The 27,337-nt window shown below is 39.5% G+C and overlaps 2 protein-coding genes across 2 annotated transcripts; both read right to left on the bottom strand.

Moving 5' to 3' along the window:
• Positions 1 to 3,811: 3,811 nt before the first annotated feature.
• LOC136626655 (olfactory receptor 5AR1-like) lies at positions 3,812 to 4,738 on the bottom strand. Its single transcript, XM_066601673.1, has one exon. It carries the CDS (start codon positions 4,736 to 4,738, stop codon positions 3,812 to 3,814), a length of 927 nt encoding a protein of 308 aa, XP_066457770.1.
• A 21,283-nt stretch (positions 4,739 to 26,021) lies between these two features.
• Positions 26,022 to 26,981, bottom strand: LOC136626654 (olfactory receptor 8U9-like). Its single transcript, XM_066601672.1, has one exon. It carries the CDS (start codon positions 26,979 to 26,981, stop codon positions 26,022 to 26,024), a length of 960 nt encoding a protein of 319 aa, XP_066457769.1.
• Positions 26,982 to 27,337: the final 356 nt, after the last annotated feature.

Here is a 27,337-nt window from a genome sequence, read left to right as displayed (position 1 = left end):
ACCCTGGGCCCGCTCACGTGCTTCCCACATAGAGTATTGCTGCATTGTGGAGATGTGCTGGCACCTGAGTCTTCTTTATGCCCACGTTTGCGGCTCCTGACAATTTTGTGATGGAGGTGGCACGGGATTGGAATGATTGTACGTCAATTTATCATCAATTCTCAACAGCATTGTAGGCTATCGCCCACACTTTCAAAGAGGGTCGCTGCCTGGCCCTGCCAACCCTCTGCAGTGTGTGCCTCTGGTTCCTCCTCATCCAGTACGCGCTTATAAATAGACATGAGGTTGGTGTGGCTATGAAGCGAGCGTGTGGCATGAGAGCAGCTGAACGCTGTGCAGGGACACGCTGTGCTGTGGACACAGAATCGTGTGTGTGTGTGGGGGGGGGGGGTTGGACAGCAATTCCAGCATGTAACCCAGGAGAAAAGGCAGCGGTGTCACCCGCAGGCAGTGATTGTCCTTAGTTGCAGGTAGTGTGGTGCTTAGCTAAGGTGTGCCTTGCTAATGAGAGTTTGTCCAAAGTAAAAATTGTTAGGGGGGGTGACGCCAGACTCTTGCCCCCATTTTGGCTTAATAGTGGGACCTGGGAGCCTGAGATGCAGCCATGCATGCTGCCCCTGCCCTTCCCTATCCGGTTCTGTGGTGTTTCCATGGCTTTCTGAGGTTTTCCAGAGTTTCACAAGTCATGACCTATGCGGAGCATTGGTCCTGTACAAAAATGCTCGAGTCGTCCATTGACTTCAAAGGGGTTCATTACTCGAAACGAGCTCTCGAGCATTGCGGAAAGTTCGACTCAAGCAACGAGCACCCAAGCATTTTGGTGCTCACTCATCTCTAGTCCCAACTCGATTATTTAATTCTAAGCTCAAAAGAATTAGCGTCCAACTTTTACATACGTAATCTAATTCTCTCACTTCCCGGTGTCATAGAAATTTTAAATTTGACATGGGCATTGATTATTTCATGAATAGGAAAAGTTAATGGGTCCCAACTCGATTATTCAATTCTAAGCACAAAAGAATTAGCGTCCAAAATTTACGTACGTAATCTAATTCTCTCACTTCCTGATGTTATTTTATATAAAGGAAACGTTGCATGGTTACCTCCACGTGGTGTTTCCTGGGTAACGTAAAGAATTGTGCAAAATGCTGAACATATTTTTTTCCCGGTATCTCTAAAGTAACCACGACTTCATAAGATTTTCTGTGTGAACACCAGATAAACACCAGCACCAAAATAACTCGGGCGAAGCCGGGTACATCAGCTAGTATTCTATAAGTTCAACATCACTATACCATTTCCTTATTGTTTTTTGGCCTTTCTTAATGTCCCACACATACCCGGGCCATATACATTATGTAGTAGAATTATTTTGACTGAGTTTCTTCTTTCAAAAACATTATGTTAGAAATTTACTAATATTGGTATTTCATATTGTATGCTAAGCTCAAACTAAATCACAAAGTAATATGTAGCAGGTTTAGCAGGTGCATGCTTGTTTACCAGTCGATGTGTCAGAATTTACAATTTACACATACAGCAGACATATATTTGTGCTATAATTTAAGCCAATTTTCGCCATAAATCTTACTAAATGTGTCTTTATATAGGAGAATGTGCCCACCTGCTATGTGCCACCTACTTTTCAAAATTTGTTAGGGAAAATAAAAGTTGCAAATTTTAGAGCAAATTTAAAGCGTATGCCACAATTTGCTGTTTTTATGCACTAAAATTGGTTTAAATGGTTTAATAAATTTGTTGTCTGTTTTTATCCTCAGAGGTTAGCTTCTTTCAAACACGTTGACCTCACTTATATTTAAATTCATATAATAGTTATTATGTAGAAGATCTTTACAGTGAAATCAAGAAGGGAAAGAATCTGTGTTCTAGAATGCTTCTGCCCTTCTGATATATTATGATAGGGTAGTTTCACAGTTTTTGTTTTCTGAAGGATAAATCTGCAATTTTTAGAGCATTTTTTTTCATGCCGTTTATAAGCCATGGCAAGGAGTGGATCCAGCACATAGAGAAGTAGAACATCTTCTTTTATATTTCCTATACCTTTAAAATTCACTTCTGTCTTTGGCTCAAAAACAGTTCAAGACGAATTGCCCCAAAAACCTATCAACCCACCATTAGGACTCTTTCACACGAGCGCATATTGGCCGCCATTTTCACGGCCACCTGATATATGCTACAATGTGAGGAGTAAATACTTGTGAACAGGCGCACAATCTAACGTTTGTGCGCCCGTTCAGAAGGCATGGGCCCTGGCGCATATACGCTGAGGCCGCCATGCCATTGCCCCTTTACTCCCCCTCGCCGGCTCACCTCCTTCCTTCTGGCTGATTGCAATGGGAGGGTGTGGGATGTGGGATGGGGGTAGAGCTAAATGCTGCTTCATCCCACCTCCTCCCATTGCTCCGCCGTCCCACCCCTTGTCCGCAACCAGCAATGGGAGCAGGCGGGACGGAGTGGTGATTAGCTCTGCCCCCACTCCCTCCCATTGCAATCAGCTGTCACGCTGCTAAACTCCCTCCTTTTTCCAGCTGCTGTCATTGGCCCCTATTGAAGCCCATGCAGTGGCCAACGTATTCCGGCCCAAAAGATAGTTCCGGGACTATCTTTTGGGTGTGACATAAAAGCGCCTGGCACTATATTGGCCTGGCCTGGCGCTTCTATGCCTCAGGAATACTGTCACGTGATATGATGCATTGGAATCCAATGCATCAGATCGTAGAGTATATCGGCCGGTCGTGAAAACAGCGGCTGATGTACGTTTGCGTGAAAGAGCCCTTAGATATGTTTGTTAGAAGAGCACCCTATGACCAAAACAGTTTAATTGACTCACAAAAGACACTAATAATATTTTCAGAATAACCTTCACACATTTATAAGTAATGTATAGGCAACCAAAAACACCATGCCCGATACTATCATTATATCAAACTTTATTGTTTAATACAAAGAAAAACACCTTAAAGTCTTTGTCCACTGGGATTGGTATGCCATCATTGGATTTTATACGTGACTCAACTTTAGGAAACAGTAGGTATGCATTCTGAATGAAAGCAATAAAGTTTGTAGCTTTGATCACAAGGAAGTCTACAAATTGTGTTGTACCAATAACAGACATGTCAACTCATCTTGTTTTACAGGGAGTTACCCGATTTTCAGTCTCCCTCACCCAGCCACACTATAATGTTGCTGGAGAGAAAGACTAAAAATAAGGTGCAAGTGCAATAAAATAGCAATGTCTACCATTGGTTATGAGATTAATGGGATTGCACTGGGTCCTGATGCCTCTAGGTGAACAAGATGTGGGAGCAAGGAGGATAAGTATATAATCTGGTTTGGGAACTGAATATAATTTTTTTACCTGATCTAGTTTTTGAATAAATATGGCTCTGAATTTAATATGAACAATCTGGCTATATTTAGGGGGTCTTGAGTACAAAATTTTTTTGAGGGGGTTCTGAATGGGAAGTCTCGGGTCTGAAATTAATTTAGGGATCTGATTTTGGGCTTGATATTAATATAGGAGATCCAAATATATTTAGCCCTACTCTTTCATATAAACCATAACCATTGGAAAAGCCATTCCCATTGTGCTTTCACCTGCTACTCAAACATCACCCTGTGATAGACTCTCCGAGGTTGACATCTCTGCAATAAGGGAATGCATCTTTATTTCTCCACTGAATTTCATTACTGCATAGTAAAGGGCAAAATACAATATGACTCAAATACACTCTCTAAAAATCATATCCATATTCAGATTAGCAGAAAGAATAAAACAGTCATTTTGTAATCACAGCTTCTGTAGAATTTTCTTAACCCCGTCTTTAAAATCATGATTTTTCAAGCTGTAGATTATAGGATTCAGTAGAGGTACCAAAACAATATATAAAAGAGAAAAAAACTTATCTTGTTCTGGATAATAACTTGAGGCGGGTCTCATGTACAAGCAAATTATGGTTCCATAGAAAATACTTATACATGTGAGGTGGGAAGAACAGGTAGAAAATGCTTTAGATCGTCCTTCTGCAGATTTGATCTTCAATATTGTAAAAATGATAAAAACATAAGAAATTAATGTAAGCAAGAATGTAGAAAGAGTTAAAAGGCTGCCAACAATATAATTCATCATCTCTACGTTATGTGTATCACTGCAAGAGATCTTAAGAAGAGGTGAGAGATCACAGAAAAAATGATCAATATGATGGGATGCGCAGAATGATAGCTTAGATACAAGGGAAATATGTCCTATTGGATCCAGAAGACCGACAATCCATGCAAATATTGCAAGTCCAGCACAATGTTTCATACTCATCAGGGAAGTGTAACGCAGAGGTTGACAGATTGCAATATAGCGATCATATGCCATAGCAGCAAGTAAGATGACTTCAGCGCTAGCCAATGCAATGAAGAAATACAACTGAACTATGCAGGCCATAAATGAGATAATTTTTTCTTCAGTGAGGAGTATACTTAAAAGCTTTGGTAGAATATTTGATGTGTAAGCAATGTCAAGGAGAGAAAGGTTTGTCAATAAAATATACATAGGAGAGTGTAAGTGAGAACTACCACAGACGACCACAATAGTTGTCAAGTTCCCACAAATAATGAGGATATAAAGAAGCAGAATTGTTGCAAAAATGGGTAACTGAAGTTCTGGTATTTCTGATAAGCCAAGGATGGAGAATTCTGTAATATTGTGCTGAGCTTCTCGTTTCATTTGATAAATATCTGTACCTAGAAAAATAGCAAAAACTATTTGTTGCCATTCCTAAAAAACAGTATATGCTTTGCAGTTTGATTGCATTTCATTATACAAAACCACTATTTTTGCAGGAACAGTGTATAGTAAAATTTTATCACCAGTCTAATAACTGAAATTGTGATATAATAATACCGTACAGATATAACAATTAATAACTTGACAGACACATCATGATAACTGTATTTATAGTACTGTAGTATATCAAAGTTATCATAATGCGTTAAAGGGAATCTGTTACCACTATCTCACCCTAAAAATCTCTTCATTGGCTGCCAGGGGATGAAAATGTAATAATTTTTAATGCCCTATCTCTTCCTAATGAACCCATGTTCCTCTGCAATTAAGTTCTAAAGTTATTCCATGCCATATACAAATGAGCAGAAGAGTCATCCGGCCAAGAAGAGTCTTGCTGAGTCAGAGATAATGACATTCCTTTCTCTTGATAGATTGATAGACAAAATTCCCTGTGTAACAACAGTAGCAATGTGATGTCTATCAAGAGGAAGAGGGTATGGTTAGCTTAGTAGATTCTCTTCACCAGCCTGACTCTTCTCAGCTAGATTATTATTTTCAGCTGCTTTGCATACTGTGCAGGATAACGTTGGAGCCTAATTGCAGAGGAAAATGGTCTCATTAGGAAAAGAGAGGCATTAGAAGTAATTGATTTTTAATTTCCTGTTGACCAGGAAAGTCCATTTTGGAGTTGTAAAGGTGGTAATAGGTTCACTTTAAATTTGAAGTTAACATTTACTACATCTGTACTAAATTATGGTCCATCAAATATCTAGAATGTTGATTCATTGTAAACCTATTAAGATAGTTGGCTTATAGGGGTTTTTTCAGTTTTAGGTAATAAAGATTTTTAATGTAATGAAACATATGATTTTCTAATATATGTTCTGTATCAATTCTTCACTTTTTTTCAAAATTTTGCTGGCACTCAATAGGAACTTTCATACTTTCAATGGATAAAATTCTATCCTGATCATGCGAGCGATTATATAGATGCTCAGCTTATTGCTTTAATTAGCACTACCTTAGCTCTAAGCAGCATCTGTGTTTCCACTGCATGACCAGGACAGATTTGAACCACCTAGAAGTTTGCTGTTCCATTAAATGACAGCAAACCTAATTCTTGAAAACCACATTGGGGCAGAAAATTTATTAGGTAGTTGTATTCCTCACTTGTTTCCTCACTGGAACCATCTATTGAGAGGGAGAGCTAGGTACCAGCCATACAATCCCTTCCGGTGTCGTATAAGGAGAAAAAGTCAGTAACCTGCTGTGCTTCTGTCTTTACTATTCTTCTTCACATCATGCCGGCTGTGTTGGGAGATCAGCTGTTTACCCAGAGGTAAGAAACCTGTAAGAAACCTTGCTGTCACTATGAGGAGTTGCTGTGGAGGTGATTAAGCCGAGCGGAGCTCAGTAAGCAGCGTACGTCTTGGCCACTGATCAGGCCTCACGCCCTTCTATAACTTTTCAGTCTATAATGCAGTCTATAACGGGGTTTTCCAACTTATTTAATTATTATGCAAACATAATCCCCATACTCACGTCTCACAGCACCCTGCTGTGTCTACAACTCTGGGTCTCCTCTCTGATTTAATGTTTAGAGGCTGAAGCAATTTTTGTATAGAAAGAGACAGGCTGCTGCAATCAATAAGAAAGCTCAGCACCTTGTTATTCCAAAAAAGTGTCATAAAGCTTTTAACCACTTGGCAACAGCAGCCTTACATGTATGGCAGATGTGCATAGGATTGTATAGAGTGGGCTTGGGAGCAGAACCTGCTGAAAACATAATGGGTATTGACTGTCCTTTACAATTGACACTTAGTCATAACAGCCACAATTAAAGATAACGCTGATCGCGTCTGTTAACTCTAGCATCAGTATTTAAATGTCCTGAACGTCTTTTAATTGTCCCAATTGGCATTGCAGGGTGCCATTTGGATGTCATGACTATCTGGGGCCTTGTGAAAACTCCAAGAATCTCCATGTATTTCTGTGTATTAAGTAGTGCAGTATGTTCTATAAACAATCATATAATTGCAAGTTTAAGTTCTCTTAGGAGGTTATAAATAAATGAGTATTTTCTTATCAATTACAGAAAATAATAAACATTAAAAGTTTAAAACAAACCCAATAAAAAATACAACAAAAATAAACATATTTTCTATTGCCATATCCCAAAATTGGATCTATTAAAATTACACAATATTTATTCTACATGGTTAATGCCATCAGAAAAATTGAACAATGCCAGAATTGTGCTTTTTCTGCCGCCTCATCTTAAAGTAAAAAGTTAATGAAAAGCGATCAAAAAGTCATGTGTACCCTCAAAATCGTAACAATAGAAACCTTGGGTCATCTCATAATAAACAAGCCTTCACATATCCTATTGATGGAATAACATAAAAATTATGATAGTCAGAATATTTGGACAGAAAATATATATTTTTAAGTTATTTTATTATTTAAAAGTAGTACAACAACAACAAAAAAACTAGAGAAATTTGATATTGTTGTAATTGTACTGACCCACAGAATAAAGGTAACATGTAATTTTTTCTGCAGTGTGTACGTTATAAAAAAACAACCCCCCACCCGCCCAAATAAATGGTGCAATTGCTTTGTTTTCAATTCAACTCTATACACAAATTTTTAAAGCTTTTGCAGCACATTATATGGTATATTAAAAAGCATAATCATACAAATTATCCCACAATAAAAGAGCCCTGAGAGAGCTATATTGATGGAAAAATAAAAAAAGTTAGGATTTTTTGAAAAACAAAATTAAAAACAAAAAATGCCAATGTTCTCAGTGTGTTAATTAATCACTTTCTCCTTGTGTATTGGTGTAGTGTTATAGAAACATATACAGCTTTAGAGTGAAATGGTTTGCTATGTGAAGAATAATTGTGTATGGCTCACTAAGTATAACAGTTATTTTATGACCTAAAAGGGATTTCTCACCAGAGTGTTTTATAACTTAGCAGGAATATGAAATATCTTAAAATAATGATTGTGGGTATCTGGTCACTGGGCTCCTAATAAGCATTATTTTAGGCTATGTCCAGTCATAAAATACTTTGTTTAGAATCTGCTTTACTAATATAGTCATAAGAGTACATTTGAAATAGTTGTTCGAAGCATCGATTCAAGAAAATATTCTGCAGGTATATAATGTATCTACAGGAACATTCTTACCTTAATCAAAGTACAGCAGCCACTAATAGATAAAGAAGTGATGTGGCAGAAAGTTCAGCAACTGCAACAGCATCAGTGACTCTTTAGTGATCTCATATCTTATATACTGCAAGTGCTATAGAAAATGCTGTGCCCCAAGAGAAATCATACCTTCATTTTATCATTGTCTAATGAGCCTAATAAGTGCAGCAGTCAAAACAAGTGCATATAAATATATATATATATATATTTACAGGTCAAAAGTTTTTTACGTGTTTTTTTTACCTAACACATTTCAAGTCTGGGAAATAGTGTGAAATAGTTTAAAAGTAAGTAAAAAAAGAAAAATATGAAATTTTAACTTAAAAAAAACACAACAATAGTCGGACTTTATTATTTTTAACGAAAGGACATTTTCAGGGAACACATCAAGGGCAGCTTCTCCTCAGCACAGAAAGCAAATTATGGTTTGAAATTGGATGCAAACTATTTCTACAGGTATTTCAGCTTTTGTAGATTACTTTCAAACCCTCTGATTCTATATAACCAGTGTTGGAACAGACAGCATTACAACACCCTCTAGGTCAGGATTTGGACAGTTCTTCAGGACAGAGAACAGTACTATCATAATGCAAGAAAAAGGCAATTAATCAAAGAAGGCATACAATTATAACCTCTGGAAGTGTAGGTCTGTCCTATAGAGAAATTGCCAGGAAAGCCAAGGCAGCAGTCAGTACAGTTTCCTATATCATCAAATTGCACTTGGAAACTGGAGAAAACTCTAACAGGAAAAGGTCTGGCAGATCAAAGGCCACTATGAAATCAAATGACAAGTTTTTGAGAGCCAACAATTTGAGTGATCAGGGCCTCACAGCCCAAAATCTCCAAGCACTACTTAACACTGTAAAAATAATCAAGTTTTCATTTTAACTGTGAAGAGGCAACTTCTATCTGTTGGTTTGAGAGATATAGCATCAGTAAGAAAACCACTGCTAAGATTGCAAAATAAAAAAGTCTTGCCTGGGCCAAGCAACACCTTAAGTGACTACTGAAGAGTGGAAGAAGGTCTTATGGATGGATTAATCAAATTTTGACATCTTTGGCACATCACTTAGGGTTTTTGTACTCTGTTGAGTAGGTTAAAGGATGGTTCCTGAGTGTGTGACACCAATTGTGTCTGCGGCTGATGATGGTCTGAGTCTTTTTTGCTGGATCCAGAGTCAGTAACTTGCACAGGGTGACTGGCACATCAGACAAAAAGGGCTAACACAGCATTTTTATAGACCTTGCAATACCCCCTGGTGTTCAACTAGTTGGTCAGGGGCTCATATTACAGCAAGATGATCATCAAAAGCATATATCTAGGTTATGTGAAAACTACTTAAGAAGGCAAGAGGAAGCCAGTAGGCTTCAAAGTCTAAAATAGCTAGCGCAGTCTCCAAACTCAAGCCCCATTGAGCTTGTTTGGGATTAACTGGTCAGAAGGGTGAAGAGTCAAAAATCTAGGTTCCGTTTGGTGAAACAAAATGAAGTCATTATTTTATTCATCTTAACTTATTTATTTCCTTTATGTTTAATTTTAGAGTACATTTGAGACATTAAACTGTGTAAATATCAATAAAATTGAAGCAATTAAGGTGTTCTAAAACTTTTGACAGGTAGTATAAATTGTGTAAAGTTTTTGGCAGGTGTGGAAAAAATGCTGCAAAGTAAGAATGCTTTCAAAATAGAAGTGTTAATAATTTTTTTTGTCAATTAATAGAATGCAAAGTGAATGAACAAAAGAGAAATCTAAATCACATTAATATGTGATGTGACAATCCATTGACTTCAAAACTGTGTCGAAGTTGACAAAGCCAGCTTAACTGATTGCAATAATTACGAAATATTGCTGTGTGTGTTCATATCAAAAAAATAAAATGTTATAAATTTTGTCATTTTGAAATTTCCTTATATTTTCTCATCCTCAACAAAGAACTTCAGCCGTAATAGGAAAAGCTTAAAAATGTGCAGTACATTAAAAACTTTCTATAGGTTATTTTTTAACAGGGTGATCTGGTATTGAAAACACAATTTAAAAATACCCAGTTACTGACCCATTTGTACATCACGGTAGGTTCTTGGATTGGAAATCCAATAGGCAAGACAGCCACACAGCTGTGTATGAGTCTGATTTAATGTGAGTTAGGGTCACAATACACAATCAGCAGAGCTGAACACCAATAGTAGAAAAGCCGACTATCTAAGTAGCACAAGACAGTGCTGTTCATCATATATAGCTGACTGGATCAAGAAAGCACAACAAGCAGTTGCACATCAAAACAGAAAATTATGGAGTTGAACAGCTGAGGTTGCAACATAGCTGAGGGATGCAGCAGAGACACATCTAAGGTTATGTATAAGAATACACGTTTCAAAATACAGGTCCAACTCCAGTGGTATGTATAGAGTTGATGGGCCCCATAGCAAAAACGTATTGTATCCAGTTTTGCCACCGAGGACAGGAGGGCCTGGAGTTTGTTTCCTGTTCCCTGCCCTTAAAGGTATTGTCCAGTTGTAAACTATTGATAGCCTATCCTCAATTAAGCCATCAATAGCAGATTGGTGGTCTGCCACCCTGCATTCCCACTGATCATCTTTTCTCCAGGCTGGTGCACCCTTGTGCACTGAGCTGATTTCTGCAGGAAGCATACAGCTTTGCTCTCTCTGCAGCAGCCAGGCTTGATATGGCAGGCAGAGTTCCCATTCACCTCTATATATAACATAGACACAATGTAACCAGCAGCCAATTTACAGCTAAGTACAGTACAGAAAAGCTGCATTACGTTTATAAGCCTATATAACAAGTAGACTGTTGTTAGGGCCAGATATTCCACAGAGGATATTTGGTGTTGGTGTGAAAACCTGAATACCGGGGTTAAAATAGAGGGACCAAAGAAATAAGGTTCATCTCATTTATATGCATATAGAACACAAGGTCTGTTATTAGGGACAGATATTCTACAGACTACATATTGCTGCTGGGTGTGAAATCTTGTATTACAGCAGATTACTTAAATAGGGTTATTTTTGAAGGAGCAGAGAAAGAAGCTGCACCAAATTTATGTTCCTATTCGAAACATGGACTGTTCATTGGGAGAGGGTATATTTCTACTGCTTTCAACATATATAGCAGCAAAACTATAATGTGTGGCCTTCTGTTCTCACATATTGAGTCTCTTCTGAACTGTTAGCAGTATTTTTTTGTTATTATAAAACAAAAAGAAACCCAAACAGGGAAACAGCAAATATAGACAGTGCATGTAAGCAACCTCAGACATTGTCTAAAGTCGCAAGTCTTGCCACTTTGAATTATTTGTAGGCCTTACACAGCTAGCAGTGGCTTTCTGCAAACTACAAGTTAGCTGATAGGTTACATAAAACTACACTAAATGTAAAAAAATAAATAAATAACCAAAAAGGAAACATGGAGACAGTAAGGGGTAGTTGAGGTGTCAGTAGTAGTGTGGTGGGGGTGGCAGAGAACAGGCCAAGTTGGCACTTCAAGTGGCTCTCACTGAAGCAACAGCTCCACTTTCTGCAGGAGGCGAGGCAAGCCCACTGACATTCTTTAGTTGATTTTGTCTGTGTGTTACATCCGCAATACGCAGAACAGGTCATACAGTGTATGTTTTAGCATTCCTCAAGTACCACTATTTGCTCTTCCTCACAGTTGCAGGCACACAAGTCTGCACCAGTTGGCAATAAGCATCCCCTTCTAATTCACTTCAACATGGATCAGTTTGAAACAACAGCAATACAAACAACCAGAGGGAAAAGACCAAGACATTGAATGCACTGATGCCCAACCATTTTTTTCCTCCAAAGAGGAAAATGAGGGTGGGTAAAAATAAGCGTCAACCCTCCACAAGAAATGTTTACTTAGGGGAATGTGGAAATGGAGTTGCTAGCTTCTGGTGCTCATTATGACAGAGACTCCACTTAGGAGGAAATAGATGACCAAAAGGAGCAGGAGGTGGAAGATGATGAAGTGCTGACCCAATATGAACAGATAAGGAGAGTCATGATAGCAGCTCACAGGGGAAGAAGTAGGAGACAGATATTGTGGGGTAGCACCCTGCCAAGAAAGGGATTAGGCTGCCAAAGACAAAAATAAGAGCTATACCATCACCATCAGCTATTACAAGTTGAAGAAACACAAACATCAGGCCGACAGCTTGGCCTGCTCACAGGACTTGTGCAGTCTGAGCATTATTTGAAACTGCACTTAATGACAGAAGAGTGGTCATCATTAAGAGTTGTAATAAGCATTTAACCCTTTCCAATCCAATTTGTATCCTGGTTTTCCTAGGAGGCTTACTCTTTTTCTGCCATTATACAATGGCGCTATATGCTGGATAAAGCCAGTACTGCATAAGGAGACACGTTGGATAGGTTTCGATAGCAGAGAGGTTGGCAATACACAGTAAGAGAACCCTGACGGATGTCTTCCAACATCGAAGCTGTACAGTCTTAAATCATAATGTCTTCAGAAGTCAGACAGTGGATTGGAAAGGGTTAAAAGGCAGCAAGAAAGATAACAGCCTCAACACAACATGCATGAACGTCGTAGCTTTAAAACTTTAAATCCCACTCCTGGAAGATGAAAGTAATATGCAAGTGGTATAGCAAGGGGTCAATGGGCAATTTAAACAATGCCAGGGAGTAGCCTTGTCTCGTACCTCTGAATAGGTCTAAGTAGGCAGTATGTCTACCATTTATGGTTAAAATTGTTGTTACATTTACATGCTCATAGATCTGAATAATGAATTGCCTAAACAGGAACTAAATTTACAACCCCAATTGCAAGAAAACTTGTGACGCTGTGTAAAATGTGATTAAATGTTTAAAAAAAAGAATGTGATGATTTGGAAATCTCATATAACCATATTTTATTCACAATAGAACACATTTAATTTAAAAAATTATCTCATGTTTAAATTGATGGCAGCAACACATCTTAAAAAAGTTGGAACAGAGTTAGCAAAAGGCTTAAAAGCTAAGTGGTAATAATGAAAAACAGCTGGTGGGTCAATTTTCTACTAAGTCATATGACTATGTATAAAAAGAACATGTTAGAATCAGCGTCTCTCAGAAGCAAAGATAGTTAGAGATTCACCAATCTGTGAAAAACTGTAACCAAAAGTTGTAGACAAATTTCAGAAAAAATGTTCCTCAATGTAAAATTATAAAGACCTTGGAAATCCTACAATCTACAGTATATAATATAAGCAAAAGAGTCAGAAAATCTGGAGAAATTCAATTGCACAAGGGACAAAGTCGATGGTCAATATTGGATGTGCAAGAGGGCGTGGCTTGGCAGCCAGAGTGAGTGGCTGCCTAAATGCAGAGATCCTGAATCAACAGGGCTCCACAGTGACACCCAAAAATGGTAAAATCACAGCCAAACAGGCCTCACCTTCTACCTAAGTGTCCAGGAGTCCACTGTGGGAGCAGAGCCCATCGGCCAAACCAGAGGAGCTTATTATTGTTTACTTTTTTAGTCCATGGTGCAGTACCAAGATGGCACAGACTAAAATTGCCATAGAAGCTACCCTGCATTTGAACCTGCTGAGTGCTTGCTGGGGTGAGTGCTTTCTGATGGAGCAAGGTGAAGGAACAGCTCCGAGCTATCAATTAGTTGGGCTTCCCATTCAAGGCAAGCTTGCTAACCACAAAATAGGTTTATTTGAAGACAATGTCATTTTATCTCTGACAAATCCATTCCTTCTATTATCTGCAGTTTCCAATATAATTTTAAAAATTTCTGACGTATTCTATCATAATAATAATATATCCGAATCTCAAATTCTCAAATTCTCAGTGCAGGAGTTAAAAATTTACAATATCCTTTTAATTAAAACCTTTAAATTTAATTGGGTTGAAAATGCTTTACCTTATTTGAGAATATATTTGGCAGCGTCACCTTCAAAACTATTTGATGTAGGGTGGCTTCACACGAGCGTGATTTTGTGCATGCATATGCATGCACAAAAACATGCTTGTATTTGCAACATTCTCCATGGTGTGTGCACATGTCCGTGCTTTACAGGCGTGTAAAGATAGGACATGCGTGCACCATAGGGAATGCATGCATTGTATTCAATGGAGCCGCAGCTGCTGACAGCGGCTCCATTGAAAACAATGTTCTGCCGGCACCCCTCCATTCTTTTTCAGGGAAGGGTTTTAGATATAAGCCCTTCCCTGAAAAATAAATATTTCAGTGTAAAAAAAAAACAACTCTCCGCTGCTGTGACCCTCGCATGCGGTAGATGTTTCCTTCACTGCCGCTAGTTAAAAGAATTCCTTGCTGCTACATCTGCCACATCTGTGGCAGATGCAGCAGAGCAATTCTTCAATTCTCTACCGCAGCTGTCACACATGTCAGCTGCGGTAGAGAATTCTGCTGACGGCATCCATGTCATTGGATTTCAGGGAAAGGCTTTAAACATAAGCCCTTCCCTGAAAATCCATTTAAAATAGTGTAAAAAAAATAAAATAAAATACTCACCTGCCTTCAGCTGCCGGGACTTCTGGCGCTGTCCCCGGCTCTGTAGTTCTGAGATATCAGCAGCCTTCAGCTGCCGGGGCTCAGCCGCGACTTCTGGCTCTGTCCCCGACTCTGTAGTTCTGAGCTATCAGCAGCCGGGGATTTAAAATCCCCGGCTGCTGATAGCTCAGAACTACAAAGCCGGGGACAGCACTAGAAGTCGTGGCTGACCCCCGACAGCTAAAGGCAGGTGACTATGCTTTTTTAAAATTTTTTTGCACTACTTTTATTGGATTTTCAGGGAAGGGCTCCATTGAAAACAATGCACGCAGCTGCATACACGCATACACCTATGTACGCACCTATGTACGTGCAAATACACGCTCGTGTGAAGCCACCCGTAAACATTAAAACTTTTATTTCATCCATCAAAAGCTGAGGACCTATGGGATTTCCTGGTTGGGTATTATCTCAGTGGTTAAGATGTTAATTCTTCCCAAAATTCTATATTTTTTTCTCTACTGTTTCTATATATTTAAGAATCTCTTACCATAAAAACCTTCACTCTCTCTCGTACAAATGTTTATTTGGAGGAAAAGAAAACTCAGAATTAAATCTGATATTCTATTCCAACATAAAAAATTTGTGGAAAATTGGCTGAAAGACCTGCTGCTGCCTTCTCTGCTTCATTTGCAGTAGTAAGTGCCCATAGAGTCACTGCTTGTCCTCTGCCTCCAGGTGCACTACTAAGGCATTTACTTGTCCAGATTCTTAGCAGCAAGGATAACAATAGGTAAACAAAGGCAGCTCTCCAAACGTTTGGTTTAGAGATTTAGAGATGAGGTGAACTAGGCATTTTAATAATATGGTGAGGAAAAATATAATTCAACTCATCCTGATGTATCTGGGTTATCCCTACAGTGAGGGAAACACCGGTACGCCCATAATCCTGATAAGTAGGCACACTCTGGTCCAGAGGACATCACACAGGGGAGAGCATCAGTGGAGGACCTGGATATAACCGGAGCTGAAATAACCGTAGAATAGATATATATCAAAAATATGTCGAGAAAGGGTGCTTGAGAAAGGCTTATTATTAAGCTGAAACGTGTTGCACATTGGAATAAAGTTGCCTCTTTGTGATTACCAACGATTCCTTTCTATTTAAGAAACCAGAGGAGATTACCCTGTCAAGAAAATTGCTTGTGGGATAATTCAGTGCCTTACCAGATTGGAGGTGCCCTGTGAGGAAGCACACCTGTCATTTATTGTGCACTACCTGGAGCGCTTGGGATTTTTTGGTTGGTGTTTCACTACATATTTTTGATATATAGCAGTAAAAATAGAGACATCACCCTACAAGCAACCAGAGATAAGCATGAACTTAAATTTAACAATGCAGACATATCTATTTTTGCAGATTTCTGGCCTGCCTTACAAAAAAAACCAGAACCACCTTTGTCAACATCAAGCACAGGCTGCGGGATGCAGACATACAATACTCGATGATGTTCCCGACTCACCTTCATATCACCCACAATGACCACACCATCTTTTTCTCATCTTCCAGAGAGGCTGAGGACTGGCTCATTCAGCTGCTGAAGCCTCCAATGCATTAATAATCCTTTGATATGCAAGAACCGGTTATATAAGATATGTGATCTTGTCAGGTGGGGCCCCCGTGTGGGTCTATCCTTTATCCTACCTTTCCACATCCTCCATCCTCCTTTTCCCTTGCGTTCTTTTCTCCCCTCTCTCCCTACCTTGTTTAACTTTCTGTTGGTGGGACATACATGGGCTGCCCCATATTGTCTGACAGTGAGACTATAAACTGTAATTTGATATAATAATTGTGCCCCTATATAACAATACCTAATGGGTTCACACTCTACCACTATACTCTTTTTTAGTTTCAAGCTTTGAAAGTTGATATTAAGCTATTCACTCACTTGGATAAGCAGAGATATGTTACTTTTAAGTCATTAGTTGTATGGTTTGGTTGCCTTATTAGGTTTGCGCAACAATCTTCATAACATGACAAATGTGTACATTATAACAGATTTATTTTGCTGAGGGATCAAACGTTCACCTAATGCCCACAGAGCCCAACTTTGATGAACACTAACAATATCCTACCAAGAAATGATAGAGAAAACATTCATGGCTAGTATTAACATAATGTCCTGGAATGTTCAGGGAATGGGAAACCCTAAAAAATGCAACATGATTTGCTCACAAATAAGACATCATAGGCCCCACATAGTGTATCTCCAAAAAACGCACTTAACCTCTGATAAAACCTCATTGTTACAAAAACAGTGGGTCCCATAGTCCCCCCCACATCACTTTTTCTTCATGCTCCAGGGGAGTTTCCATGTTAGTTCACTGATGACTTAAATGGGAGCCAAGTTGCACTCTTAGGGACGCATATGGTTGATCTGTCTTTGTCCATTGCTTAGATAGAGGCCTAGATAGAGGCATCCCCCTATGTTCTTATTAGCATATACTTGTCACCACCAGCAAGCTTGGTGGTTCTCCATCAAGTGGCCCAGTTTGCCACTCAGTTTCTTGCTGCAACAATCCTATGCTTTAGTGACTTTAATCTACTTTTAGACATTTCCCTAGACAAATTTACCAAGACACACCCAAGCAACTTGGCACCACGTCACTAGCATTATTTGCTCAAGAAGTGGGCTTGCAGGATATCTGGAGGACTAAAACCCGCAATGATCAGGTATTTCCCCACTACTCAGTGGGCAGTAATGCCTTATCCCATATAAAGTATGTCTTTGGGAATACCTGATTATGCCTTATGACATCTGATGTCAAATACTTCCCTAGAGCAATATCTGATCATTCTCCTCTCTGTTTTGAGCTTCAAACCTCAAATACCTATGGCATTAAAATGGATGGAGAATTCATCCATTGTGGCTGAGCCGCTTCACTCCACATGACCAGTTAGATAGTTTTTTAGAAAACAACAGAGCTGGCACAGATTCAGTTTTACTCTAGGAAACCCTTAAAGCCTATCTGCTGTCTAAGATCCTCGATTTCGTATGTCAAGAGAGACACATATCACTGTGAAAAAGAAATGGTCTCTTGCTACTCACAATTGGAGGCGGCCTACATTGTAGACCCCACTGAACACAACAGAGGTCAATGACTATGTCAAGGTAGGCAATACTTTCTACTGTTATATGAAAAAGTGCATAGAGCTACCTTTTTTGACAAACAAAAACACTATGAATTTGGTAACCAATTTAGTAGTCTGCTTGCTCATCTTGTCCATCAGAATTTGGTATCTCCTCCAATATTACATATCAGGTCAGACGTAGGTCAAGTCGTCCTGGATAAAGATTCCATTGGAGCGAGATTCCAACAGTTCTACAATGACCTTTGTAATATCGGGCTCCAACAATCCTCGAGTGAACAGAATGATTTTCTGACCAATATTGATGGACACCCCATTTACATTAACAGAACTGTCAAAAGCACTTTTCAACATGACTAAAGGTAAGTTCCCTGGCCCAGATGGCCTCCTAATAGAGGTCTATGTTAAATATGTTTTCCATATCAGTTTTCCCAATCAATACCCCATTTAGTGTACATCGGTGACATCCGTTTCTTCTGCCCATGTGCATAACCTTACATTTATCAATGTTGAACTTCATTTGCCATGTTTCTACTCAAGCCCATCAGTTTGTCTAGGTCCATTTGCAACCATACATTGTCCTCTGTTGTATTAATTATCTTGCATAATTTCGTATCGTCTGCAAATATTGATATTTTACTGTGCAGTCCCTCTATCAGGTCATTGATAAATAAGTTGGACAGAATGGGGCCCAATACTGAACCCTATGGCACCATACTAGTAACGGTGGCCGAATCAGAGTATGAACCGTTTATTATCACCCTGTACTTTCTATCTCTGAGCCAGTTCTTTATCCAGCTACACATGTTTTCATCCAGACCGATCTGTCTCATTTTATATATTAACCTATTATGTGGCACAGTGTCAAATGCTTTAGAAAAATTCAGCTATACAAGCTCAATAGACTCTCCCAGGTCCAGCCTACAACTTACTTCATTGTAGAACTGATCAAGTTGGTTTGACATGATACATCCACGCTGATGAGGAGTTATTCCGTTGTTTTCCTTAAGGTATTCCAGGATGGCATCTCTCAGAAACCTCTCAAATATTTTTCCAATTATTGAAATGAGACTTACCGGCCTGTAGTTACCAGGCTCTCTACTTGACCCCTTTTTGTATATTGGAACCACATTGGCAATGCACTAATCCAGTGGTACAACCTTGCTCTCAATAGAATCCCTAAATATAAAAAATAGCAGTCTATCAATCATGTCACCTAGTCCCCTTTGAACCCTTGGGTGTATATCATCTGGGCCCAACGATTTGTCAATTTCAATCTTTTTTAGCTAACTCTGCACTTCCTTCTGCATTAACCAGGTGATATTTAGTCTATTTAGAATTGAGCAAGGGATAATCTTTACATTTACTGCAGTTTCAGACTAAAATCTCATATCCAGCCACATGACTTGTAAGCTAGAATAACCTATAAATACAACATTTTCTACATATGCATAAACATCTATTATTCATAGGTAACCCAAATATATTTGAAGTATTCTCTAACAGAATTGAAGTGTTAAAGCCTATATATGCTTTATTACAAGACCATGCTAATTTTCAAAAAACATATCCGTTAAGAAAGTGGGAGAGAGAGTTAGCCCAACAAGTTTAGTGCGAAAGAGTGGAAGCAAGATCCATCTATGACTCACAAAGCACTGAACAATGTAGTACACATGTTGAGAAATTAATGAAGATTATACTAAAATGGTATTATACATTGGTAGATTTAGTTCAAATTTACCCCAACTGATTGCTGTAGGATTTGTGGCAACAGGGGAACACTACTACATTTATTGTGGAGCTGCCCTTTTCTCCTGCAGTACTGGAACTGTTTGGGTTATTGTCATCTCTGTTTGGCTATACGGTCCACAAATCTGCAACTTTGGCAGTAATGAACATTGGCTCACGTGATATCCTACCGAAATTCAGAGTTTTGGGAAGCAAAGCGTTTGCGTTATTAAACTTGGTTATACTGGGACATTGGAAAAGTGCTGACATTCCTAGTATTGCAGAAACTGTTACATTGATCAACCAGACATATGTGTATAAAAAAATGTTCATGAGTAATACGTTTACACTCTTGAAATCTCACTATATCATGAAAGCATGGATGTCTTGTAGCCATTGTATAATAAATAGCATGATTGTAAAATTTCTCTCTGTAGGTTCTTGGAATATTATTACTTACTGAGTAAATATTAGGAGCGTGTGTAATGCCTTTCTTTTACCTGGTAACAATTTATTTATTTACATATTTACTCATGTATCTGTGTTACTGGTTCATATGAAACGTTGTTATTTATTACATAAACCAGATAATGTACTATATCTGTTATACAATATTTGGAATGCTACAATTGACATTTATTTTGTACTTGTTAATTTGCTATTTAACATGTTTTATATTAGTTTTGAAAAATCATTGACACAAAATATTGGTTGTTTAAGGTTTATAGGCTCTTGGTATGATTCATAGAATGCAGGGCAGGTTATATATTAAAAGGTGAAACCAATCACAGAGTAGAAACTAAAATACAACTTTTATTATAAATATAAATAAAAACAGAACAAGTAGCCATAAAAAATACATAAAGTTACTAAAAATATTATTAGAGCCCTTCCCAGTAGAAATTAGCAGGATCTGAGCTAGATACTAATAGACATTTAAGGAAATCTTCAACATACCAAGCCAGCCAGCTTAATTCATAGGGTAATATATATAGAACCAGGAATTTATTGTTACCCCATTGGGCCAGTATTGCCTGGGTGGTTCTATTAGATCGTGCTTTCCGCTAGTGTTTATTATCCTTTATTTGGAAGCTCTAATTTTTGCTGGGAAGGATTTGCTGTTGCACAATGGACCATTTTTTGGGCTTTTCATTAGTTTTTAGGGATACATCCTTACACTTAGACAGTTACTATGAGGTATGGTGCCTATAAGGTTGGATGTGGACTCATATCTTCCCTCCTCCATATTTATTCATTATAATCACAATGAACGTCCTTGCTATCCCTTTTTTAGAAAATACACTGTTGACACTTCAGGGCTCAGTCACACGGGCGCATCGGCACCCGTACACAGGCGTCGATGCCCCCGTGTGAATGAGCCCTCACTGCAGGAGGAAGACGGCCGTACCTCAAGACGGACGTCTCTCTGCAACGCTGAAGAAAGAACAAATGACTGGCAATGAAGCCGGTCACATGTTCTTTCTCCCGGCGCTGCAGAGAGACGTCCGTCTTGAGGTACGGCTGTCTCCTTCATTCAGTTACACCCATTCATGAATTCATGAATGGGTGAGTGAGTGCTGCCTCTGATTGGCTCAGGGGCAGCTCTCAGCTGAATGACAGCTGAGAGCTGCCCCTGATTGGCCCTGCGCTGAGCCAATCAGAGGCAGCACTCACTCACCCATTCATGAATTCATGAATGGGTGTGAGTGAGAGCTGCCTCTGATTGGTCAGGCTGTGACCAATCAGAGGCAGCTCATTCAGCTGGCGGGGATTTTAAATCCCCAGCTGCTGAATACTACTCACAGCTGTTCAGAGCAGTTCAGGAGGACTGCCGCTGGCCGCGCTGAACTCCGTCTGCCGGGACCAGGTGAGTATATTTTTATTTTTTATTTTTACACATTTCTGGATGAATTGCAGGGAAGGGCTTATATATTTAAGCCCTTCCCGACAATTCATCCTGCGATCGCCGGCAGCCCATTGCTTTCAATGGAGCCGGCTGTATTGCCGGCTCCATTGAATTCAATGGGCTAACATCGTTCTACCGGGACAAGGTGAGTATATATTTTTTTTTTACACATTTCTGGATGAATTGCAGGGAAGGGCTTATATATTTAAGCCCTTCCCGACAATTCATCCCGCGATCGCCGGCAGCCCATTGCTTTCAATGGAGCCGGCTGTATTGCCGGCTCCATTGAATTCAATGGGCTAACATCGTTCTTCTCTGCCACAGCTATTACAGCTGTGGCAGAGGAGAACAACCTTTATGCTGACAGTGCGGGGGGTGGTCCACTCTTGCCGCTATTGTGGCTTAATAGTGGGACCTGGAAACTTGAGATGCAGCCCAACATGTAGCCCCTCGCCTGCCCTATCCGTTTCTGTGTCGTTCCCATCACTTTCTTGAATTTTCCAGATTTTCACAAATAAAACCTTAGCGAGCATCGGCGATATACAAAAATGCTCGAGTCGCCCATTCATTTTAATGGGGTTCGTTACTCGAAACGAACTCTCGAGCATCACTGAAAGTTCGACTCGAGTAACAAGCACTCGAGCATTTTCGTGCTCGCTCATCTCTAATCAATACCTTTTCTTTATTACCTTATGGGGGTTTCTTTCCCATTGCCAATGGGGTTCGCTATAGGGTGTGGCAGCCTATTAAAGTAAATTATCCATGAAAGCCATGAGGCCTCATAGCTAGGGAATCTGTTGTGTTGGATGCTAGCACCTTTTCATAACAGCGATGTTCCAACATCCTATCTATTAGAATTATATTTTGTAGGGAAGGTGCCTCTAAAGCCTTCCAATTTCTAGCTATGGCCAATTTGGCAACCAGTAGGTGAGATACTATCCTGTATCTGACAGAAATTATTTTTACCTTCAGCAATAGTAATGTGATCTGAGGGCTAGATGCAATTCAAATTCCAATGTTATAGATTAATGAAAATATTGCTTTCCAAAAGGGCATTATATACTGACAACTCCAAAAGATGTAGAATGAGACCTTGGTTTTCCACAAGCTCTTCAACACGGATCTTCTTTATTCTTCTCATAATTTTGTTAAAAAAGCTGATTTGTATGGAATTTGGTGCATATATTTACTAATGTTAACAGATAACCATAGATTTTGCATACTGGAACAAGATATCTGCCACCCACATCCACCTTCCATTTGATAAGCTGGAAGTCTACTGATTTTCCAACAGCCATCAGGACTCCTGCCTTCTTCTTCTCAGCATTAACTAGAAAAATTGTAAATAAGCTGGGGAGGGATAATCTTAGGCACGTCTGGCTTGCAAAACAGGTCTCTTGTACACAAAGTACATCTGCATTTAACAATAATGTATCCTTTCAAAGTGTGGATCTTTTATGTGGATAATTCAGTCCCTTCGCAATGATAGTGATAAGGTTAATACTCATGTTGAAGAATCATGTTGGGGCTTATGAGTAGCTTTCACAGAATCATTCCAGAGGTTGATGCTTGGTATGTGAAAATTGAATTATTCTTGAGAACGTAATCTAGCGCGCGGCTTGTCCTTAGGGTAGAGTCTCTTGCAACCTGCAGAGACCCGATGAAGGATGTGTGGGAAGAACAAACTTAGGGCAAGGGAGATTTTGTCATAAGACTTTGTTGTGTGCTCCTTCTTGATGAGGCGATGGTGCGGCCCTCTGTGGGAAGAAATACTCATTGAGGGTAAAAGACCATGATGGAAACCTCTGATTTTGCTAATGCAGAAGCTACGCAACCAAACGGGGTTAGCATCTTAATAGGAACTCTTGGAAAGTGTTATGTATTTGACTTGGACCTGCTCGACTATTCCTGGGTTATATGTGGAGGGTTTTCCATTCCAGCTCAGGAAGACCCCATTTTTGGAACAATTTTATGGCCATCTTATGGGTTTAGTAAGATGAAGGTGGTAACATCTTTGTAGATGATCAGCTTGGTCAGGAACCCCTACTTGTATAGGATCTCTTTTTCCCATAAAACTGAAGTTATGGGGTAGAATTTCTTCATGTCCTACATAGACGCTGGAGATAGATCCAAGAAGAGCTTTATGTTCTCATATGGTGTTGGTAGATTTGTGTATTTTCTGACTCTACGTATCAAGGCTCCTTCGATGTGAAAAAAGGAAAAAAGAATAATCACATCTCTTCTGGGAGCATTCTGGGGCATGATAATCTGTGCGCTATGTTGAATAAAAGTTCTTCCTGATTAGCTGCAGGGAGCAATGTTTTAGTGAGCGGCTTCACATAGCCTTCTAGAGGTGTTGGAGAAACAGACTCTGTAATTCCTCTTATCTTGATATTATTGTATCTGTTTCTGTCTTCTATATCTACCATTTTAATTTTAATGGATTCTGTCAGGACTCGGGGTCCGGGAAACTGGAAGTCCCTGAAAATACCCGCAACCCCTGTCACTACCTACTTGCCCCCCTGGGCTAAGCCCCAGGGCGACAACTGGGCGATGGTCCCTACACTCACTAAGGAAGGGGAACTCTGGGACTAACAAATGGACAGACACTTGAACAAACAACAGCAAGGAGAGTCAGACAATCCGGGTCAGCAACGAGAGGGTACGCGGTACAAGAGGGTCAGGCAAAGGCAACGTCAGATCAAAAGCAGAGAGTCTATATCAGGAGTCAAAGCACAAAGTACACTGGTGTAGCAGGAAGACCAAACTAACACGGGCACTCGTCTGCAGACACAAGCAGGTTTAAATGCTGTCAGAGCTCCCGCCCCAGCAGCTCATTGGGGCAGGGAGTCTGACAGCAGCTGGGTGCACCCAGCAGCACTGGGGAACCCGTCCCCAGCCCTGCAGGAGGCAGGGAAGGAGACACATGCCAGGTTGCTATGATACCGAGGACGCGACGCGGGGCAACACCCACCGCATCCCTAGCAACCCGGCGGCGAGGAGGAGCTCGGAGGCCAGGGGAGGTGATGAGGACCAGGGCCCCCCTGCGCCGCACAGCAGCAGCACGTGTGATAGGGCCGGCGGTGCGGGCACGACGGACCCGCGAACCGCCAGTCCTTACAGATTCTAGCTCTTGTGCCATCTTATAGAGTGCTTCGATAAGCTCATTGTGGAAACTTGTGAATCTGGTCATTTTGTTCTCTAAATGGTCCACTCTATCTTCCATCTGATTTATAGTGGAATTGAATGTAGCTTGAATTGCTGACAGGTCTTTTTGCAGTGAACCCCTAGCGCTACTATCATCTCTCTAATAAAGTTCTCTGAAGCAGCTTGGTCTGTGCAAACTATGTGTAGTAAAGGGCTATTTCTTTCTGAGCTTATTAATGGCTCCTCTGCATGTATGGTAGCTTGGATCTAGGAGGCTATCTCCCTTCAAGGTCTTCTCTTCTCTGGGCTATTGCTTTCAGATCTTGAGCTGCTGTCCCCATAGCTAGAGTTCCCTTTGCACATGGGCTGAGTTTCTAACATGACAGGGGTTCTTGTAGCAGAGAAAGAGCATGAGTTTTCCTCCTCTTTTCTCTCTCTCCCACGTCTTTAGGGCTGCTTGTGACTAGAGAGTGGGTGACAGGCAGAAGCCTTCTTACTCAATGTTCCTGATGAGGGATCCCCTGTGATCTACAGTGAATAAAATATGGTTTTGTGAGATTTCCAAATCTTTGCATTCTTTTTACATTTTCATTATTAACATTTTACACAGAGTCTCAACTTTTTGGAAATTGGGGTTATACAATCCAGGAGGGTCACATGGAGATTTAGCCATGATACTTTATCAAACGACTTTTCAGCAACTAGACTAAGAATTAGTGATTGAAGTTGGAAAGTGTCCTGGGCTACGATCACTCTTCTTATATTTTTAACCATGTGTTTCCCTGGAGTAAAACCTAGTTGAGATGGGTGGATAAGGGCCAGCCTGAAGCCTGTTTGTTAATAATTTTGTCATGAATTTATAATCTTGGTTCAATAGAGTTATAGGTAACATAATGACCCTAGAGTCTGAAGCAATCAGAGATTATTGTGCTACTTGGCTGTAATGCCTTCTGGCCCAAGAGTTTTTTGGATGTGTGAGTGAAATGGCCCAGCTTAAAAAAATGAATGAAAAAGAAATATTGGTATTGCTGCATCTGTATCAACCCCTACAATAAATCAATAAAATTAATTATTGGTTCAGTATGGTGAGCAGCGCACCTGTAAAAAAATAGGGCCAATATGTGTTTTTTTGTTCGCACCTCCCAAAAGATGCAATTAAAAGTGAGTAACAATTCATGTGTAACCCACAATAAAAACCACAATTTGTCCTTCAGAAAAAAGATCTTACACAGCTTTGTGGACGGAAAAGTACACATTTTATAGGTGCTTGAGTGTAACAAGACCAAAAAATTATTTCAATATCTTAGTAATTGCAGCAACCATAAAATGTTTTTATGTCATCTATACCATACATTGTTTGCTGTAAGAACAAAATCCCAAAATAGTGGAAGCGTTTTGTCCCCTTAAAAGATGGAATAAAAGTTTTACATTTTACGTTCCCCAAGATGACACTATTAAAAATATACATTGTCACACAAAAAACAAGCATGCATATGGCTATGACATGTTGAGGGCAAAATAAAGTTAAGGATTTTGAAATGTGGAGATCAAAAAGGTTGAGACATTCACCATGTTAATGAGAACCAAACTAGGAACTCTTCTTAAGGAACTGCTGTAAAGTTTTGTTTGTAAGATTCTTGAAACCAATCTTAAATTCCTGATTTTTCAAGCTATAAATCACAGGATTTAATATAGGTATTAGCACCCCAGATAAAAGAGCAAAAAATTTGTCCCGTTCAGGTGAATAACTTGATGAAGGCCTCATGTACAAAATAAACAAAGTCCCATAAAAAATAATTACGCAAGTTAGGTGTGATGAACAGGTAGAAAATGCCTTACGTCGTCCTTCAGATGACTTTATTTTCAGAATGGCGGAGATGATAAACAGGTAAGAAACAATAATACACACAAATGCATGGAATGTTACTAGGACTCCTTCAATATAATTCATAACTTCTATATCAAACGTATTACTGCAGGTCAGTTTTAAAAGAGGTGCAATATCACAATAAAAGTGATTAATGCGATGGGAACCACAAAAAGACTGTTTACAGATGAGAACAAGATGTCCAATAGAAATTAGAAAGCTAAAGGTCCATGAAGCAGTAGCAAATCCAGCACAGTGTCTCATACTCATAAGCAGCAAATACCGCAGTGGGTGGCAGATGGCCACATATCGGTCATATGCCATAGCCTCCAGCAAAAGAACCTCACTACAAGTCAATCCTATGTAGATATACATCTGTGTCATACAGCCAGTAAAAGTAACTGCATTGTTTTTTGTGACCATAATGCTAATCAAATTTGGTAGAATATTAGAAGCATAGATAATATCAACTGCTGAAAGGTTCATTAAGAAAATATACATAGGGATATGAAGGCGAGCATTTGCTAAAATTATGATAACAATCATTAGATTACCTGAAAGAATGCTAAAGTAGACACACAAACATATTACAAATACTGGAAATTTAAGCTCTGAATCTTCAGAAAGTCCTTGGATGTAGAAACCAGCTCCACTTGCATTGAAATAGCTTTCGTATTTCATCTTAAACTTGCAAATTTTATCAAGTGATCTAAAAATTAGATCAATATTACCACAGTCTACAAGGTTGAATATGATGATATGTAATATGCAGGTTGTTAACTAAAAGAGAGTAAAGGAAAACTGTCATATTGCGCAATCTGGGGGGCAACATGTTATAGAGAAGAATCTAAGTAGATTAATACATCATATTGTGCAATATTCTATTGAATTTGCAATATTGCATATTACCCAGAGGAGCATGAATGGCCTTATAAGTCTCCTCACTCACTCACCTTCTTGGTGCTCTCCCAAAGGAGAAAAGAAAGCGTTCCTGACCCACGTCACAGCCATCTCACTAGCCAAACTAGAAACCTACT

The sequence above is a fragment of the Eleutherodactylus coqui genome, chromosome 4 (genome assembly GCF_035609145.1).
Source record: "Eleutherodactylus coqui strain aEleCoq1 chromosome 4, aEleCoq1.hap1, whole genome shotgun sequence".
Lineage (NCBI taxonomy): Eukaryota > Metazoa > Chordata > Amphibia > Anura > Eleutherodactylidae > Eleutherodactylus > Eleutherodactylus coqui.
The sequence above is the reverse complement of the archived record's forward strand: the minus strand, read 5'-3'. Positions and strand labels throughout refer to the sequence as shown.